Below are 21028 nucleotides of genomic sequence, written 5' to 3' on the forward strand. Positions count from 1 at the left end.
AATAACCGAGGACTCCCTCAAACAAACAGATGACTCAGTGCCATTTGGCTGCTATCACTCAGATGAACAGTCATAACAAGCAGACAAATGAGATGCGGAGCAGCCTTGAACTTGAGCCTTGACTTAACCAAGAGAGAAGCAACAGAAAATGAAAAAGCTCAAGATGCTTGTAGAGTTGGTCTTCAAATATACAACCAATAATAATAATAACAATGATATAATAATAATGACAATAATAATAGAGGGCTGAAGAGCTGTAATTGGTGACATTTTGGTTAATTTTCATCCTTTTTTTTCATAACTTTCTTTGTAATAATTATGACAATTTCCTGAATTATTTCAGTTGCAAAGGTTAGGTTGTAAATCATAGATGTAATGCAATAGATGTTATTATGAATTTTACTTTTAATGAGATGATGAAAATAACTACAGGTTTTATTTTCAGATGGATTATCAACACACATTGAAAATATTTGCAAAGCAAGATGCTATTCTTCATATTGACAGCTGAAAATGACTGTATATTGAAAGATAATATGCTGGTGGCGCAATTGTGGATAGTAACATTTGCTCATGTTCTGTACCTAAGCACTATTTTGAGTTGCTTGCACTTTACTATTTCCAATGTATGTCCACTTGAAGCATCAGAGTGTTACTTGTTAAAGCACTAGTAATATTAATCCCATAATTCATTACATAATATTAGAAACATCTGAAAGGGGCATTTCTAAATTGTGGCATTGGCACTTTTACTGTACTGAAGTAAAAGATCTAAGAGCTTGTTTCACCACTGATCCTGATTTGAGTTGGTCAACACTTAAGTGATCAAATGTTCAATTACACACTGCACTATAAAAGAATTTAGTTTTGCATGTATCTTTCAGATTTTCCACATCCCATGTCGAGGTCATATGTTTTTCATTACAGAATATTCACTGCAGTTTTCTTATAGTTCAATCTGCCACTTGTAATTGAGTTGATGTGGAAATTCGCTGATTAGGTCTCTTTTGAATGCTGAGATTCAATATCTCAAAACCTTAAGTATAAAAAGACAAATACAGATAATATCTCACATTTTTCATTTTTCATGCATCCAGCCAACACATTTTCCTACAGTCCAGTTGTATAAATTACCAAATGTCTTAATAAATTAGTTTGACTTTTTGAGGGGGAAAGTTGAAACCATTGTACTGTGCATCAGGCTGCTGAGAAGCCACGTCATCCTGTTTTGCAGCTTGACCACTGTAATCTGAGATATTTTCTAACAGCCAAGACAGGTAGAAACCAGGCAATCCACTTTTGTGGTAACACAAAGAAAATCCTTGCGAGAAATGTTAACACATGAACTACGTCAAGTTAAAGCTTTTAAACTCCTTCGCTTCAAACTTGCATTGTTTCTCCCTAAACAGCGGCTTGTTTCATTTAAAACTTAAAGCTGCACATGAGAGAACATTTGTTTAATTTGATCTGTGATAATACTTGTGGAAGGCAATATACAGGCATTTTCATAGTTAGGCCGGCTTTTATATCCTCTATCTGCTCAGTCTGTTCAGTAGCATTATGACTAAATGTACAACATGTGCTGTTTGGTTTGTGTTTGGTGGTTGGCTTGCTTGTCATATTAACCACAACAGCTTATAAAAATATACAATTTGCACAGTGCATCTCAAATATGGAGGAGACAATGCCGACAGGATGGAGCAACTTGTCCAGCAGCTCATATCAGAGCAGGGCGAGGTACAGTAAGCCATCAGTTAATGTTGATGACACGGTTGATGTCTCTCTGGAATCCAGATAACCGAGGGCCAAATGCACACTGCAAATAACTTATTAAAGGAATGCAGTCAGTCAAATCAGGTAACAGGAGAACTGAGCTTTTGAACTCTAAAACATGAAATTACACCTGAAATGATTTGCTGAAATGTTAAATGCAGGATCCTATAAATATAATCTATGACATTATATTTATAGGATTTTTATATCTAAATGTAATCATCAACTAAATGTTTCCTTCACCAAAAAAATTACCCTATTAATGCAGCCAGTATGCCTGCACTAAGTGCCAGTGCTGTAAATTCACAATACTGTGAAATTCAATACAAAATTCAATAACAGAAGTAAGTAATGGAAAGGGGCTCGTGCAGGCAAGATGCAGACTCCTCCCATTATACATACAAATAAAAAAAAGTGAAGTAGAAGACTGTAAGTCAATGCAGCTTACCGCGTTGTCTCCAGTCTTCCCAGAGAGGATGGCCCTGGCCTTGGCCTTGGTGAGGGGAAAATATTTCAGATAGGCCTCGTACAGATGCCGGGACAGAGCCCTCAGATCTGCTGCCTCCGGGTGCATGTGCTCCATGTCAGACGAGAACTCAGCCAGCAGTTTCTCCTTCTCTGCCTGGGGCATTCGGCCAAAACGAATCGCTGGGAAAGGAAACAGAAACATACATTAGTACACAAATAGACAAACACAGACGCAGGTTGCCAGGCAGGCGGATACACAGGAGCACGCAGACAGATAAGTGAAAGCAAGAATAATCGCACTGATTGATGAAGACACACTCACTTACGCAAATACACCTTTTTCTATTAACTAAACTATAAATGGGAGCAGTGACATATCAGGTGTATACATGTGGGTAACAGGTTGCAGCATAAACCACGTCACATGAAGAGAGAGAAGGATTAAAATGCTTCCCTCCTTTTAACCCTGAAGTCATCATCAGTGTACATGTTACATTCAAGTCCAAATCTGGATGTTGTTGCTTAATGTCAGCCCCCAAATTCTAGTTCATGCAGGAACACATCAAAACACTGACAAAATCTCAAAGCCATTTCACACCATACAGCATTAGCCTTAATGTTCACAATAAAGGTCCTGAAACACAACACTGTTCAGAAACAGTAAAGCCTTCAATGTGTAACTGTGTTGTTAAGCCAGTGAATGTCTTATTTTAATTACATTTAAGATAACAGCATTAGTGTACTTAGTTTGCTTTGTGTCCTCTTAGCCCCCTTATTGCTAAACTTTTCATTTTTCTAGTGAGTTTCGATTGCAGAGCATTTTGGCTGCCCGACAGTTGTTGTTCAATCTATTTAACACATCTCTAAAATTCGGACAGTCATCGCAGAATCGGATCGACCAGCTGATGTCCAAAAAATGACCTGCTATCTAGAGCAAACACACCTTATTTCTAATTATAGCAGCGAAAAAAGGTTAAAGAATGATTGACATTAAAATCTGGGACAATTCAGTTCTGATGAGTGAAATATGTCTTTTTAGCCGTTGCTCAAGAATACTTTAGGGACTAATTTTTCTGAACTTGTCTTTTCATAATCCCACCATTTAGTAACAACCCTTTCAACTGCCCAGATGTCAGCATGTTAAAACATAATTTTGAAATACTGGCACCAGAAATTTTGTAGAATGGAAAGTTTTCCGGCATTGTGCCTGGAAATGTGATATTTCTAAATTTGAAAAGACTTCACTGTCCTGTAAAGAGCCCAGACAAATTCATAAATGACTCACACAAATCAAACCATCTTTCACTGAAAGGGAAAATCCACTGGCAACAACACGTAAGACATGTTCCTCATGTTATTTTATGAGGTGTGTCTCATAAAGCTATTACAAAATTTATCTGCATTTGATAATATGTTTTTGTGTAATGTATTGGTGTTCTTACAGCTTACTGCAAAACCTGAAAAACTATCTCCATTACCAAGTCTCCTCTCACCTTTCCAGCTGTTCCTGCTGATAATATGTTGCAGTGCATTTACAAATACATGCAACCAACAAAGGTTTTTCCATTAGTTTTTTATCTTTTTTGTACAAGATTTATCCAGACTTTGAAATATTTATTGTAGGATTTATTTTATGACATATTTCTGAATTGTTGATCATAAAAATAGGTTAGACATTAGAGAAGTTTTTTTTTTTTTATGAAAGAGGATACCTATTGTACTATTTTTCCAAATGATTTTCCATGACTCAAGTTATAAATAATTTATCCCTGTTGCATTACACCAGACAAAGGTATGACTATAATCTAGCTCCTATGGTGAGTTTGGTGAACATGTTCTAATCCACCTGAAATGTGATGCTAAGTTGTGAAATGGTTAAACTTTCTTTTTCTGTTAGTGAAAGTCATTAATTATCTTTCCATTCAAGCCTGTGCTCTGCGTTACTGTAGCGTGCGTGTGTGTGTTAGAGAGCGATTGTGTAATGCTGACCGTGCAATGAATGCACACCTTAAGCAAATGAATACAAACTGAAGTGGCCCTATACCACGAACAGGGCAACGAGCCCACAGCGGTGACACAGCAGATTGGAGTAATCAGTTAAGGTCTATGTACTCCAAGATGTCAATCATTGATAAAGTAAAAACACACAGCAGATTTTCAAAGCACCGGTTGTACCTCCAGAAATAACGCAGAGATACGAGGGGAGGTGGAGGCAGGGAGAGAAACACAGAGATAAAGCGGCAGGACTGGAGCAACAAACAGACTACAGATCGTAGATGCCAGAACTGTTTGTGCTGTTGAGCTTCAAATCCACAGAACTCACATTCAAGTTCAACCATGTTTGAAAAAAAAAAAAAGACTTTAATGAACTAGAAAAGGTGAAAATCTTTAGCTGAATGACAGTGCTTCAGTTCATTTTCACCCTGAATTGACAGCCCCCGACCAATTTCAGTAATGGGCCGAATTTGTTAGTCATTTGACATGCAGTTTGAGGGGAGGCACGGCTTCTGATTAATTGCTTTTATGATCAATGGTCTGGCTCTGTGATGACTGTTTGGATATCTCACTGACTGACTGCAGTTTTAGTGGCTCACGGTCCAATTTGGCACATGGCTGCCATCTAAAGATCTGTTATAAACTGTACTGAACTTATAAATAGTCCTGAAGTACTATTCTACATGTGGCTAAAACTGTAGTCTTGAAAGTGCTGTGATATCAAACTGAACTTGAACTGAGCACTGCAGAACAGACAGACCATTTTGTCTGCATCAGAAAGTCACCCCACACTGACTTTCTCTCTTTCTGTCAACACCGTTGAGGACTTATTTGGATAAACTTTACTGGAATTGTCAGTGTGAGTTCAGTGTGAGTACTTATGTCCTGCTGGTCAATTGATCCTTACAAGGTTAATGAAAAAATGCATCGTGTCTGCCCGGCTTTAGTCAAGATGCATCTATTCTAACAGCTCAGCAACAGCACCGCCAGGAAATCTGCTTGGCACAGTATCCTGACTCTGACTCCAATTAGCCACACGCATGTTCATACACCTGTGTGACAGATATTCTCATGAAAGCAGAAATCTGCGTTGAATCAGTCAACAATACAGTACAATAGGATTATGTCCAGAACTTGTCTCCCTATATTTACCATGTATTTTATTAGAATTACTGCCCCCCATGATATTTGAGTGTGCAAATTCTTTGTGTCAATATCAACTATACAGTGACTTGAAAAACTGTCATGCAACACTACACCTCTCAGTGATCATGATGATGACTTTTAAATGCCCACCATACAATAAAACAAATATATTTAGTTTATTACATACTGCAGATATGTGGTAGATACAGATGTCATGTTAAACCAGATGTGGAGGGGGTCTACAGGTCTCACACAGGTGCTTTCAGTTCTTCATTCTTATGCTGCAGTCCCCCTGGATTTCATTCCCCATTCATTTACTATAACTGAGGAGCAGGGTGAGAAGAATTTGCGTCTGGATGCAGCATCACAAGGATGTCCAAGGTCCAGCCAGTTGATTTGACAAAGGGGGGTGGGATTGACCTCTCATTCAGAGAATTTAGATTTTTTATATAACTGTATGGCTAAATAATATCAGCAGCAGAGAAGGGGGGATGCTGTTTGGCTGTAGTAGGTGCATGCAAAATGATAGAGGGTAATGACAGTAAAGTGTTTGATAAAGAGTTGTATAATTTACAACCCCACCAGCTTCTTGCCTCCGCACGCGAGCTTATCTCATCTTGGATGATGACAGCGTTCCGGTGTAGTCACACTAGCATTAATCTCTGCAAATACCTCCTTTATCTCTCACTGACTTCGGCTAAAGTATCTGACAAATTTAATCCATTGGACTATGTACAATATTATACCATATTACACTAGCTGATCCGATGTTCACAGGAGCTCTGGTCAGGATTTATTCCATATACTGTGACTGTAACATCACAGCCTTTACCATAACTGTAAAATGGCAGCCTTTTTCAGGGTGGGAAGTGTGTAAATGACATGACTTTAAGACTCACGTTGTGTAAACATACACTGAGACTTTTCAGAGATCACCAAAGACCTTCAATCAGAGTCAAAAGCTGTAAGCTGCCTCAGTCTAACAGGTGCAACAAAACTAACAGGAGAGTCAGGGCGATGTCAGTCAGGCACAACCTGTGCACGCCTACACAGTCATGAGAGCCATGCTGAAACTCACCTGCAGAGGTGGAGTCAGTACTTGATGTGAAAAGGGCTACGGCTTTACCAGGTGATGTGCTCCAGTGGCCAACAAAGGCTGACAAAACAAGGCATTCTACAGAGGAACAGTAATGGGTGAGGGCGAAGAGTTCCACTGGAGAAAGAATTTTACAATACAGTACACAATTTCTCTAGATGTTGTACCTCTGATGTCATCTGATAGCTTTCACCTTGTATTTCAGTGGGTAACTCCACTTGCTTCAAACCAGGGCACAGAGAGTATTTAGTGCAGTAACCAGTCATACATGAGGTCACCTCAGATCATTGCTATGAGGTGGTAGCTTGCAAATCTAAACAGCAGCAACAGTAGGAGCAGCAGAAAACCGAGCCTGGGCGTGGGAGGTTTTGGCAGTTCCTCACACCTTTGCAGTGTTTGAAAACCTCAAAGTTGTTATATTGACAATGTGTGTACTGTGTAACTGTTTTCATTTTAATCTCACTGCATTTTTAAGGTGATTTTCAAATATTTGTCCAAGGCCCACAGATGAAAAACGGCCTTTTGGCTGACACTGGTGCACTTCCAACATTGATAATTAGTGTACAGATAACAAATAAACTGTGGACAAAGTTTCAGCAATAGATATGGTCTGCAAAATCCTGACCATATCTGTCATATGCACTCACTTTTTATATTGTTCAGGCATGCTCAACTTGGAAGTCTGACAGGCCCATGAAGGCACCATGACTGTTCACGTGTTTTGGACCCCACTGTACGTACAACACAAACCGGTCCATTCACATCACTGATGTAAAAGCTTACTGTGCACAATAAGCAGTGGCCCTGCGGAACTAACACTGCAAACCATAACTTTCCACGCATTTCAAAGACAGCAAAGCTGACAGGGCACATGGTGTGATATTTGTGGGGGTTTTAAGCCACATTTTTTTTGGTTCACACTCATCAGAGTGTGAACACAGTTGCTGTCAATTGTTGTTTCGATTCTGCCAAAAGGAGCCTTGGGAAGCCCAATATAGACAGCCACAAAGCCAGGTAGAAATTCAGGGCTTTGGGTGGGGAGGAGAGGTTAAAGTTACCCTTCGACCACGGTTTCATCTTTGAATTGTGCTGTCAGAGTTGCAGGTACATTTTTTGCACAAGCGCTGGGAACTGAAACATGACCCAAAGGTTGTGTACCACAGAAGCAACTGGCAACATATAAGGCAGTGGTGTACATTGCTGCACACACTGCCACCACACCTCAAAGACCAAACTGGCAACAGTGTGGTGAAGCTGTGTGTGTTGTTCTCGGAGGGCATCAGAAGCAGAGGAGCCGGTCTACAAGAAGACGCTTCCTTGGTCACAATTTCAAAGAAGAATCAGTCTTGTTTACCTACACCTGCTAATTTATAGTGAGTGTAAATGGAGGGTTAACTCCTATGTGAAGAACGGGCAAGAGAAAACCTAGATGTAGAATGTGTGCATAGTGGCAAATAAATCAAGCATGTGATACATACTGTGATTGTACACTAATTTTTCTAAGATGTGTGCATGACAATATCACAGTCTTACCGTTGTGTGACATGCCGACATTGAGGCACTTCTGGAAGCGACAGTATTGGCATTTGTTGCGGGACTTCTTGTGAATACGACAGTGAAGATCACAGTGATCGTACACCAGCTTTAGCCTGATAGTGCGTCTGAAGAAACCCTACGAGACAGAAAGTGCAAGAAAATTATTGGCGGATGTTGTTACTGCAGACATCTGTCTTTTTTTTTTTTTCAAACATTTGCACCACTCTAGTAATTGCGGTCCTTTTCTAAGAACTGGTGAGAGATTTGTGCCACAACAGTGCAGGAAATGTACACTCACTTATTCTAATGTAACTATTTTCTTCAGTAGACTGACTGTGTTGGGTTGACAGGTAAGTAAGACAATAAAAGTATGATTTGACATAAAGAAAAAAGTTTGTGCCTTATAAACACAGCACTATAGAGGAAAAGATGGGATATTACAGAAAACAGAGAAAAATAAATCACAATAATATGTTCAGGAGAAATTCGATTTTTCCTGAAAACATAAAAATCATTTTAGTTTTAAAATTTTCTGAAAAAAAAAAAAAAAAAAATCATCGTCTGATTTCAAGTGAATTTTTGGTGACGCAGCAACAAGTGTCTATTGGCTGAGAGATGCAGATTAGATTCCTGGGTCTGTCTAATCTGTGAGGAAGTTGATTATACTGCCCACGGTTGGATTTAAAAGCAGACTGTATTTTAGGGTGGATTTGTGCTTTGATGTTTTCAACCTTAGGACCAAAGGAGCCATAAGACTTGTGCTTATCTCAGCTATTAAGTCCGCAGCCATGGTCAAACACGCAAACACTCACTCCTACACACAGTCACGCAGGTTTGTTGATGGCTGTGGTATTTGTCTAAGATGACTAAGGAAGCTAATGGAAAAAAAGAGAAAGAATTGAATGGGACAGAAAAAGAGAGCAGGGAGGGGCGGTGGTTCTAATAGGATAATTGTATTTGAGCTTTAGTCAAAGTATGAAAAAATCCACATCTGGACACAGGTGGCTGGAGGCTTGGTGCGTTTGGCATCTGCATTCCTACAATCCACAGATGCTCCTTTTTTAATCATAGGTTATTTAAAGAAGGAGGAAGTTAAAGGGGGTCAGGACTCCACCTCAATAAAGAATGGTTTCTGTTTTGAAACAATTAAGTGTTTGCCTGCTTGGCTGACCCCCTCTTCTGGTGAGTCTCCCCCGAGACTTTAGCAGAACAATGACTACTGTACCTTAGCTTCATTCAGCCTCTGAAGGTACAGTATGATGTAGACTAAGTGGACAGAAAAACAGAAACCTCTGCACATTGTAATGCATCCAACCCAACAGCCATGACAGTGTCAGAGAGGTGCTGATTCCACTCTATGGTCATGTTGAAGGCTGTAGTTAGTGGTCGTGTTGTATTCGGCTGAAATACACTGTAAATCGTTTGTTTCTATATGTTTGTTGCGCCACTGTGCAGATAAGGTCAAATAATATTAAAAATACATTTCAATATAAAACAGTCTTGTACAACACTACCAGAATATAAAGCCTCAAAGTTGATTGTACAACTGAGTCAACATACAGACAACAGAAGTGGCCATCTCTAAGAAAAGAAAATGCCAACAAATCTCATGAAAAGTCCAAAACCAACAATGTGTTCGTTATTCACTTTCTGACATGTGTTTTGATAATTTTTTAAAAATGCAAAACTTTCCTAAAGCATCTGGGAACTGTAGTTTTAAGAAACTGTCACTCAGACAGGTGTAAGCAGTGTATTTGTTGAGAACTATATTATGCGGCCGATTTGCCTGCAAGAATTATGATTCTGCTACTGGGTAATAAATGCTCTGGCTTGTTTGTATTTCTTTAAACCAATCACAATGTGGGCAGCTCTACGCCCAGGATGCAGTGACGGTGCCCCTGCAAAATAGTGTCAGGGGGAACTTGTTATTGTGGAACATTTGCATCGAAATGGCCGCTTCCCCGCAAAGAAAGCGCCACAAAAACAGTAGAAGACGTTTTTCGACTGTGTGATTGTACGATTCAAATTTTCGTCAAAACTTGCCATTTTCATCATGTAGTTTCTAGCTCAGAGGTTATTGTTGTTTCCTGTAGCGAGGGGATTTTGGAAATGGTAAAAAGCAGATAGCAGAGGAGAGGAGAATACAAGTGACAGCAAAGCTGACAGGCTGGTTTAGACCCACAGTCTACATCAGATGACTCAGACTAATGCACCACCAACTCAAAATAAACTAGATGGTCCACGTTCATTGTAATAAAGAAACATGTCACCTAGTAAAGCACCATGGCTCATGTATGTGTTTGTAATAGTTTTTGCACAATGCATAGATATATCTATAGCATAGAGGAATAAATAATATCAGACTAAAAAAAACACAAAACATTACTTACTTAGTTTATTAGAATTAATGTATTGTTGGAATTGGACATGTAATGGGATTTATTGACAATAAGAAGACTGTAGAATATCACCAGGCTTATCATTTAGGTAAGGTCTAATTATAATTAATTGTGCAGGTAATTCTGTTTTATGATCACTCATGTGGATCTTTATACTTTGCATTTTAAAGTTTCTTTTTTCTCTGATGGTAACAAAGTGAAGTTTTTAAGTCTAAACATTTCGATTTTTCCAGTATTACAAATGACTATATCCCTAAATAACTCATGACATTTAGAAAATATCCTCCGATAATCTGTTATTTCTATTTCTATCTATAATAATATCTAGATATTAATGCATTAAAGATAACAGAAGACTATCTTGTTTGAACAAGTTTTCAGATGGTCTGAAAACTTATTTTATTCTAATAATAATAATAATAATTCTAATCACATCTGACAACATTTACCATATTTTATTTTAAGTTCTATTAGGCTTTTCTTTCACTTCAGAGACAGAGCATATATAGCAGCTTTTCTTACTATTTTTCCTGGAATAATTTCAGACCGGTGGAAACATCTTGGAACAAAACTGAATAATGCATACGTAGAACTGTTGCTGTTTCTGAAAATCTGTCTCATACGTATTAGGACAATGTCACAATTTATAGCTCCTCTTCTTATAATGTCTCAATATTTCAAAGAAAATGGAAATATGTATGAAACCTCACCACGCACTCTATTAGTTATTTATACTCTAGAGAGATAGACAGACAGAGAGTTTAACGGGCTGGCTCTATGTCTGTAGAAGCACAAGCCTTTGTTGAGCCTTTGCAGGATGGAAAATGTATGGGGCTTGTGGTTAGAGTGACAGACATCAAAAAGTTGAAAAAAAAAAGCACAATTCTCTCCAATGCATTATAGAGTTTTTATTCCACCGACATGTTTCACCTCAGAGTGACACATGGTGACAGAAAAAGGAAGGCTGGCAGAGAAACAAAACTTTGCAGTCAAACTTGTTACACCCATTACCATTTCCTGGCATGACTCTTTGGTGGTATGACTGTCAATTTTTTTTCTTTTCTTGAGCATTACTTTTTGAAAGCAGCATCAATCATTCCCCACTGCTGTGCATTGTTATCTAAGACATAATGAATGTTTCTAAAATCTCTGGAAGTGCTTGTTGTAAGAAAAAAATTTAAGTTTTAAAGTTTTGAACATCCACAAAGCTGAGATCAATCAGCTCACTGTGATGTGCAGTGCAGAGCTCGAAGACTAGCTGCCAGAAAATGTATCTGCAACCATTTTGATAACTGACTTTATCATCTAAGTCATTTTTCCAGCCTCTAAATTGTAAGGATTTGCTGCATCACTTTGTCTTTTGTGGTGGTAAATCAAACATCTTTGGGTTTTGAGCTGCTGGTTAGACAAACAAAAAAATCACGTCAGTCAGGCCAGCTGATAAATTGAAATTGTTTAAATAATTGTTAGTTGCAGCTACAGTCTAATGCAATCTGGTATTTAAACACTGCTCATATCAACCCTCCCCAATTTGGTTAAATGCCTTAGTTTCATCTTTACTCATGCTATCTTTCAGTCGTACCTTACAGCCCTCACAGGCATGGACGCCATAGTGAAACCCCGAGGCTTTGTCGCCACACACACGACACTCGATGTTTAGTGATGCCGCCGACGTATCATCCTGGAGCTTGGAGAACACAGGACTGTCAGAATACTGAGGCGGCGACTCTGGCTCCAGTTTGATTGAATCTGATAGAAGAAGGATAATAATCAGGCAGGTGAGACAGGCAGACGGAGAAAACTAAAACTTTCTGACTTTACATCCAGTTTTAGGTTTAATGGCCTGTTTGTTAAACCTGGTTTCTTCAAACAGTCTCTCACTGGCTATGACCACTATTCTGATGATTTCAGCACAAGTTCAAATCAATATTTTAACCAGCTCTCCTCTTAATGTGATACGCCTGAAGCGTTTTCACATTAACAAATTCTAGTGCAAGAACTTGCAAAAAGTTGCATATGACTCAGGCTGTACCTCCTGCAAGTGATTACTCAGCTAAGAAAGTAGATTACGTGCTTCGGCTCTGGTTAACCCATCAAACAGACCCGACTTACTGTGTGTGCTCAGCTCCGCCCTGTAGCTGTGCATGTTTGTGTAGTCCATGTTGGTCAGGTGTTCTTCGCTCTGCGGTGGACTGGGGTCGTAGGCCACCCCAACGGAAGAGATGGAGGATACAATCGGGGGAGACAGGGAGGAAGGGATGGAGGTGGAGGAGATGGAGGTGTAGTCTAATGTGGACAAATGCTTCATGTCGAGGGAGTGGGAGCTGTCGTCCAGCTCGGAGAGGTCCACGGCGCTCAGACTGAAACCGACAGGCCAGGCTAGGAGCTGCTGGGTGTCCACCATGTCTACTGTGGAGAGAGATGAGGCAGTGATGAGTCAGCGGATGCAATATCCTTTGTTGACCGTATGTGGCCTTGTTAAAAGAAAACAACACTAGAAGAACCAGAGAGAAGGAGAGGAAGAGGAAAAGTTGGAGAGGCTGAGAGAGAGAAAGGGAGGAGGAGATAAAAAAAGAGGAGAAAAACAGGAAGGGAGAAAGAAAGATAACAATGAAAATGTGCACAGCCAAGCGCACACGCAGCATTGTACGTGGTGTTAATGATTAAATATATCAGTTGAAAATAGTCTTAAACATAAACATTGGATACACACACTCCCATGCCAACACCATGATGAGTCCCCTCGCTCCTCTGGCTCATTCCTGCAGTCTGTCTGTTATCTAGTAAACAGGGAGGCAGATTGTGTCACGGGGAGTACAGGACGAACTCTGGCAGTAAAGAATGCCTCTTCTGCTCAAAACACCGTCTCCCTCTGTTGCTGTTTGGGTGGCTCACTGTGTGATTGCCCAGCCAAAGGACACAGACAGCAGGACGGTTTGAGCCTCAGTCTGTCTGAGGCCAAGGATATAGGATTCTGACTTTTGGAGTAGAACGTCCTGCACATTCTGGGTGCTACAATGTGTTACACTAAAATGTGACACTGTGTTGGCGATGAGAATTGCAGTAACACTGTGCCATCCCAAGCCGCCTTCAACTCCTAGGGATTTTATTTTTATCTCCTGGAGAAGCTGTGATTTGGTTATCATTATGGTGTGAAACTGTTTTTCTATATTTTTCTTATTGACAACAAATCTACAATTCATTTGTCTCTCTCCCAGTACTTTCAGCCTTCCCTTCCTTGTCTGTGGCTGAAATCTATAGATTGATAAAAAAAAGGATGCACAACTTAATACCTGGGCACTGTGGTCTTTAGCAAACATTACTCAAATTGGCGTAAATAGTGCATTTGTTACCTCTGCCAAGGAGGTAATGTTTCCCGTGTCTCTTGGTCTGTTTGTATGTGAGCAGGATTACATAAAAAGTACTGAACTGATTTGTACTGAACCAGGTGGAGTGATGGGGCACAGGTCAAGGAAGAACCCATTCAATTTTGGGGCAGATCCAGATCATTTACTCTGAATTTGATTTTATTTCTCTAAAGTCTGGTGTATGTTGTTTGACACACAGAGTGCCCTCCTAGTTGGGGACTATTTTTAGCGGGAATTTAGTGCTCTACCAAGTATTTACAGCAGCAGGACGATGTATATGAGATTGACTTTAAATAACCTGTCCATGTACACTGTAACGAAGCCAGTGCAGTGGTGTGGCTCTGATGTCTTTTTTTGAACACCTATGGAATAGGCTCTATCAGCTCCTGACAACACAGACAATATTGGTTGGTCGGATACATTTTTGGATTTCATCTTTTCATGGGATTTGCTGACACTGAGAAAAATATAGCACATCATCAATGTTACCCTTTAATTAACTCCTGCAGAAAACCCTGCAGATAAAGTTACCTGCAGAAAAAAATAATATATTGACCTGAATCATGTACTGAAAATGAGGTTAATCAACAGTCATTAAGTCTTGAAAGCAAATTTCTACCACACTGTTCACTCTAGATATTCGGCTCTGTGTTGATAAAAATGAATTGAGGCTCATCAGTCATTTCAATATCTAACTCAGATGGTCAGTCATTGGAGGAGGGAAGTCAGTCGAGATGGTCAAAGTCCAGTCATCAGAGGTTACTTCAGGCCAAATGAAAGCCAACCACATACAAAGCTATACAGTACAATCAGGGCTAAGTTTGTACAGAGTTGTTTGGTGATGCAGCAATTAGCAGAATATTTTTGTTATTTAGGACGTATTTAATTGTTAAAGTGTTTTTTCTTAACTTCAGACCTCACATGATTCCTGAAGTTCTTTCAATGTACGACGAGAAATAGTGAAATATTTTTAAGAAACTAGGGCCAAGAATAAATGGCACAGTGTAACACAGTGACATGTTAAAAATAAGTTGACATAATATATATATATATATATATATATATATATATATATACATATATATATATCAATGCTGGAAACTGCTTAGTTTTCCCACGCTTTTTTTTTTTTTTAAGAGGAAGGAAGCCATGCTTGAATTCTGCCCCTGATTTAAACTAAAGAAAGTATGAAAAGCAAAAGACAAACCAGTTTATAAATAATCAATAGAATAAAAGGTCTGTGTACTGAACTACATGGCCTGCCAAACAACCTTTTGTAACCAAGACTGAATCTCAAAATAAACCTCCTTTAATCAACCTCGAGTGCTTGATTTGGTAACAAAGAATGCGATGAATTATGTAACAGGACAGAACTAAAATAGCGATACTCAGATGGCACGGTAGCACCAGGTATAAAAATTGCTTGACACGGCTCCAAAGTATCTGGCAAAACATCCCCGTGGAGCAAACATCCTCTTTTCTCAACTACTCATTGTTTCCTTTTTACTTGTTTGGAATGTGGCAACGAAAATCAGCGGGGGGATCCACTTAAAATTCACACCGACCGTGACATTGTTTCAGAACAGGAGAGAGAAAGTGTTTGTGTGTGTGTGTGTGTGTGTGTGTGTGTGTTTCCCTACAGGCAGTAGCTTCCACCGCCTTGGAAGCAGCTGAGGGGGAAAATGCTGACTATTAATAACCAGAGAAACCTGGTTATTTTTCCATTTGTTGGCTGCTCGCCAGGTGATCCGAACCTAAAATAGACAAAAGCTCTGGGGCCACTTGTGTCCTGGTTGGCATCGAATCATATGGAGCCAGAAATCTAGTGGGAGAGAGAGCCCCAGAGATGAAGAGTGAGGGAGATAAAGTGAGAGAGGTGACAGAGAGCGAGTCCCCAGACCACTTCAAGAAATCAAACGGCACTCTAGAGGTTTGAAGAAAAACCCCTTATCTTAGGAAATTCATGCTCTCTGCTCAACACCACTTGCAAAGAAAACAAGGAAGGCCACAGCAGCCTGGCAGTTAAACCACGGTACTTAAATCATGTTGTAATCCAAGGTGAAACAAGTTTGTAGGCTGAGAGTGTCCATGGAGATGCTGTAGTACAAAATCTACAGAATTCAACATGTTTGTGTGCTGTGTGGGCAAACAACCTGTCAGACACTATAAAAGGTGACAGATGATTACTAAGGTTTATGCAGTGAGTATTGTGCTTGCAAAGTTTGCGTGTGTGTCTGCGTGTGTGTGTAGGAGAGCATGTGTGTGACAGTTTAGCTAGTGTCTCCTGCCAGTTCTCAGATTTCCACATGTGAGAACTTGTCTTCCAGGTAAGAGTACAGTGTGTAGGAGTACTTTCTATCATCTATTTCCTCAGTCATGACATAATAACAAAAGGGCCAACGTCAAACTGACAGGCAGGTCGGGCAAGCTGATGAACCTGGAACTGTGTGCTACAAGGAAGCGCAACAACCATCAACAAAAAAACAAAACAAAATGAGCATGAGGGAAAAGTACCAGCTGACACAGAAGCTGGATTATTAAATAAAATTACCATAATGTTCACTCTGGGAGTGGTAATGATTCTGTTCTCACAGCCTGAAAGAAGCAGTTCTGGAAAATGAGGTGAAACCAAGAGATGTGAAATCTTTCCTTCAGGGACGACATTGCAAAACGAATTAAATGTTTTTTAACATTCATATTTCCTCACAACGGCAATGACTCGGTCCAAAATGGACTGAAGCAAAGGCTTGGGATCAGGTTACTGCACAGAAAGTGGCTGAGATCCTTTTTTGTACCTTTCAAAGTGGAGTTTCGTCGATTGTAACGCGTTTTTTTTTTTTTTTTTGTCAGGTTGTATACATAAAGTGCTTATGAAGAAAAACACAGCTCAACAAAAGATAGACTGAGCGAATGCAAAAAAAAGCTGACAATGAATAAACGCTGCAGTCAGAAAATATCCAGTGCTGTCATCACTTCTTCTCTTACACTCCTACACAGCAGGAGTCATTTAAGAGTCAGGCAAAGAAAAACGCACAAAGTGAGGTGTAATGTAGGACACGACAGACTGCAACATGGAAGCTGGTCTGGTCTATTTAGCAATGTGAGAGACAAAAGGCAGAACCTGTCCTGCTGCATTCAAAGGCTTCAACGCTCTTATCTTCTCTGTGTGAATAAAAACTGCTCGCTCTCTGAGGGTGAGAACTACACCACTGATGGCAAAGCAGACAATCACTAGATCAGAAGCACTGTGGGAAATGTATTTTAATATTTGTATTTCTTGTGCTGAAACTCTAAAATTTGGATCCAGTGCACAAAAAAGGAAAACAACATAATTTTTTTTTTTAATACAGTAGGTTGTTCATACGTTCATTCTAGGTGAAGGAAATTGTAAACAGACAAACATAAATAAGCGCCCTGTTGACTTTAGCTCAGGGTGACAAGACAAACTTTCTTGCTATTGCATTTATGACATCCTGAAGACAAAATGACATGTTGCAGAGTATTTCTCTTCAGGGGAAGGCACGGTTTTCTTTTTCTTTTTTGTTTTGCACAGTAAGCCATCTGTATGATCACAGTTGTCCCGTGTATATGAATGTGTATGCGTGACACACACACACACACACACACACACACACACACAGACAGAGAGTGAGTTAGTGCTCAGAGCTCTGTGACTTCCTGACCTCTTCATGTAAAACAGCATGTGGTTCAGTGTCAGTGACTAAAACAAAGATATGCCCGCCTGCACGTCTGCCTCACAGTCCCCCACAATTTCTCTGAAAAGATAAAACGTGCTTGATTTTTGCCTGCTTAGTCCTGCGCTGGATCACTTGTTGTGATAATGCTGTGGTTTATTTTTGAATGTATTAAAAGTGATCGGGGGGAGGGGGGGGGGGGGGGGTGCAGGCGTTCAGCTCAAGAGCAGCAGGGTGTACAAAGCTGCACGCAGTGTAAATGCTAAAAAAAAAAAAAAAAAAAAAAAAAAAAGTTATCATCCTCCTTCACTCTTCAGGAAACTGGCACTGTGGTGGTGTGAAGCCACTATGGGCAGAATTACCTGTACGGGCCTTCCCCGTCTGCACCTAAACGATCAAACAGGAGAGTAATGGAAAACTCAGTGCACCCGAAGTGTCAGCCAGAGGTCTGGACTGTCCTCTCGACAGAAACGAGAGTCTCTCCGCGTCTGAAAACCCACTTGCTTGGTTGGTACTGAATTTACTCATGAAACTTCAAAGCTTGGCAAAGTGGGAGGTTGCAAACCACAATCTCTGTCTGCTTGGCACAGCTCTGAGTAAAACAGCACCCAGACAACCTGTCTCTGATTTCTATTTGATTATTATCTAATTTTTGTGTATTAACTTCCAAAGATTGTAAAGTAGAGCAGGATCAGGTCAACCTGAGGTTACACTGAGGTGGAGAAAATGTGATTAGCACACTCTTCTCTGAATTTTACAGACATACACACAGAGGTGTGAATCATTATAAAGATGAGGAGAGTTTTAATCCTAAAGTATCTCAAACTCAAACCTTGTGTTTTTATTTTTCAAAAGCGCACATGGTTTGTGCAAGAACACAAAGTAAAAGACTGACAGTCTAAATATGGAGAATATGGAGCTGCCTCACATGACCTAGTTACTAATAATTTTTTGCTCATTTGACTGAGAGAAAATAGAGAGAAAATCTAACCCTAACTAAAGGCTTTTCTGCTGCCACAAAATATGACAACATTAGTCTTGCACACAAACCTAAGCAAGCTTATGAGGAGATTGACTGTCTGAGAGAGGCCATACTGCACACCAAATAAGACTGGTTGACCTGCAGTATCTCTCTGATAAGCACTGAAGTCTGCACCTAAATGACTAAAAGTGGAAATATACACACGTCTTCACTGCAGCTATCTGCCAGCCTCAAGCTCCTAATCAGATCTAACAGTAGACCGATCTTTGCTTCATCGTACCTATCCACCGCTGACACACACTGATTCAACATAACAAACTGATTGACAGCGACACACACACACACACACACACACACACACACATAGGGTCCACTCACCCTTTTTCTCCTGTTTCCAAGCTTTTGGTGTCAGCTCACTGACCTGCAACTAAGTGACAGTGGCAGTGAGGAGACTGGTGAGTGTGTGTGTGCGTGTGTGTGTCTGTGTGTGTGTGTGTGCATGTGTGTGTGTGTGTGTGTGTGGTCATGCTTTTCCTCAGGAAGTGATGACCCATAGAAAGGGAACTACACACACATTTTCTCTTTCTAACAGAGTCTGGGCTCAGCAGAAGTTCAGACAGCTAACTATCATGTGGTCCGTGTTTGTGAGCATGTGTGTCTGTGCCTGTGTGAGTGTGTGTGTGTGTGTGTGTGTGTGTGTGTGTGTGTGCGCGTGCTCAATTGTGGGTCTCTTTCATACCTCATTTTGTAATGGCTCTGAGTAATTGTATAGTATAAACTGGTGTATGTGTGCCCCTGTGTCTAAACAAGTTTCTTGTACATGTTTGTCAGTGTGTGTGCTGGAGTGTGTGTATGTGTGTGCGTGTATGTGTGTGCGCGTATGTGTGTGTGTGTGTGTTAGGTGGTAGACATCAGATGCAGATGATTTCCTGTTGCTTCACTCTGACAGGCGACCTCATCATGCCTCTCTGGTTGCACTTCTCTTCCTTCGCACAGTCACTCAGTGTGTGACAGCAGTGACGCACTCACTTCTGCCTCCTTATGCAATACCAACACAACTGTTCTCTGATTTTATTTTTAAAAAACTAAATGGTTACAATTTTTAATCATAATGTGAATGCCGTTTTGTTTTGTTTTTTTGTCTGTTTTACCTTGACACTACATTCTAGTGTAAGGTATGTTTCACTGTTACTAACAGAGCTGGGGGACAGCAGCCGAAAAATTGCTGACACATTTACACTGATATTGATCAATATGTGTTGCCCTCTCAAAATCAAAGCAAACAAATAAATAAACTGAGGCAGCACAGTTCAGGCCGTAAGCTGCCAGATGATCAAAGAATTCTGCATAAAGCAGTATCCTGTAGAGCAACTATAAATGTCTTCAAGTTGTGTTAGGAAAAATACGCAGTGACGCTCGCACACATTCCCAGGACAAACAAGAGAGAAGTGGTTTCTTCTTATTGACCGTGACGACGGGAAATTTCTGCCTTCATTTGAACTTCTAAATAAGTTACGTGACTACGCAGGGATGCACAAAAATTGACAAAGCAAAATGTACGTGACAAAATTGATCCTGAAATGAAGGAAATGAGACAGGGGAGTCGGGCAGACTGAGAGCCTCAGCTTGTCTGCCACCATCAATCATTCACTCTCAACTGTGCTGTTTGGGCAGAAAAGGTCAAGGTTGGACAGGTAGGTCTCACATTAGCTTGACAGTAGATTGAACTCTACTGTCACCGCGAAAACAACTGATCCTTCTAACGATGTAGAGCCAAACAGAGAGAATATGAGACTGTGTGTCCCCCATGAAGGAAAGTCTCACTTCTTTGAAAGATCAAAACAAACAAACAAAACCGAGGTGACTGCTAGCTAGCCGATATGTTATCCTCATGTTCATGACACTGAATTTCATCCGCACTGAACAGTTTTGGGAGTAACATCTGCACCATTTAAAGGCAATGCAGAGCTGTGCACAAGGTGGCTGCCCACACCGTGACAGATCTACCACTGCGTTTACCAGTCTGGAGAAGCCACGGTGCTGTAGGTTGGAGGCATAGACCTCAGGTGCAAGTTGAATCTGAAAAACCTCAGTTGTGGGGAAAAAATGTGAAAAATGACTCATCAGATCGCTTGTTTTTCCATCCACCAAGAGCTTAGTTTTTTGTGTTTCCGTTCACTGTGTTGTGCATTTTTGTGTTATGTTGCATGTGCTGAAAATAATCATGCACCAAAGAGAATCAATTATAGACTTCACTTTAAAATGAGTGGGACTCCAACACAACATCCTGTGACTAATGTCAGTGTTGAGTGCCAACAACTGGTTTTCAGTAAGTCAAAGTGAACAAAAACGCACTTGCACACCCAGTTGTAAACACAAGACGTATGCGTCTTCACAAAGACTTCACCTCTGATGGGTCCAAGCTGAGCTTCACTAACTTGAGCTGAACTGTGTGTTTGCGCTGTAAGATGCATAAAAAGCGGCAGGCACTGTGGTTGGTGGCTGCTTATTGTTTGCCCTCTGACAGTTGTCACCACGAGGCTGCACCAGCAGAAACAACACAACCAAAA

At 40.3% G+C, this 21028-nt stretch overlaps 1 protein-coding gene across 5 annotated transcripts in view; it reads right to left on the reverse strand.

Annotated features, from left to right (window-relative positions):
• The window catches only part of pparg (peroxisome proliferator-activated receptor gamma), a 35862-nt gene that overhangs the window by 5899 nt on the left and 8935 nt on the right, over nt 1-21028 (reverse strand). For 2 of the 5 annotated variants that reach the window (XM_071493721.1, XM_071493718.1), the window contains exons 2-5: nt 12526-12819; nt 11996-12162; nt 8012-8150; nt 2222-2421 (exon numbers count right to left, since the gene is read on the reverse strand). In XM_071493721.1, the coding sequence (XP_071349822.1) occupies nt 2222-2421; nt 8012-8150; nt 11996-12162; nt 12526-12817 (798 nt within the window). In that variant the 5' untranslated portion in view covers nt 12818-12819. Of the gene's footprint in view, nt 1-2221; nt 2422-8011; nt 8151-11995; nt 12163-12525; nt 12823-18836; nt 18944-21028 lie in introns of those variants that run through there. The other 3 variants (XM_071493720.1, XM_071493717.1, XM_071493722.1) reach the window with 2 other exon arrangements.

The sequence above is a fragment of the Trachinotus anak genome, unplaced genomic scaffold (assembly GCF_046630095.1).
Source record: "Trachinotus anak isolate AG129_WGS33_773 ecotype Australia unplaced genomic scaffold, CSIRO_AGI_Tana_v1 ptg000013l, whole genome shotgun sequence".
In the NCBI taxonomy this organism is placed as follows: domain Eukaryota; kingdom Metazoa; phylum Chordata; class Actinopteri; order Carangiformes; family Carangidae; genus Trachinotus; species Trachinotus anak.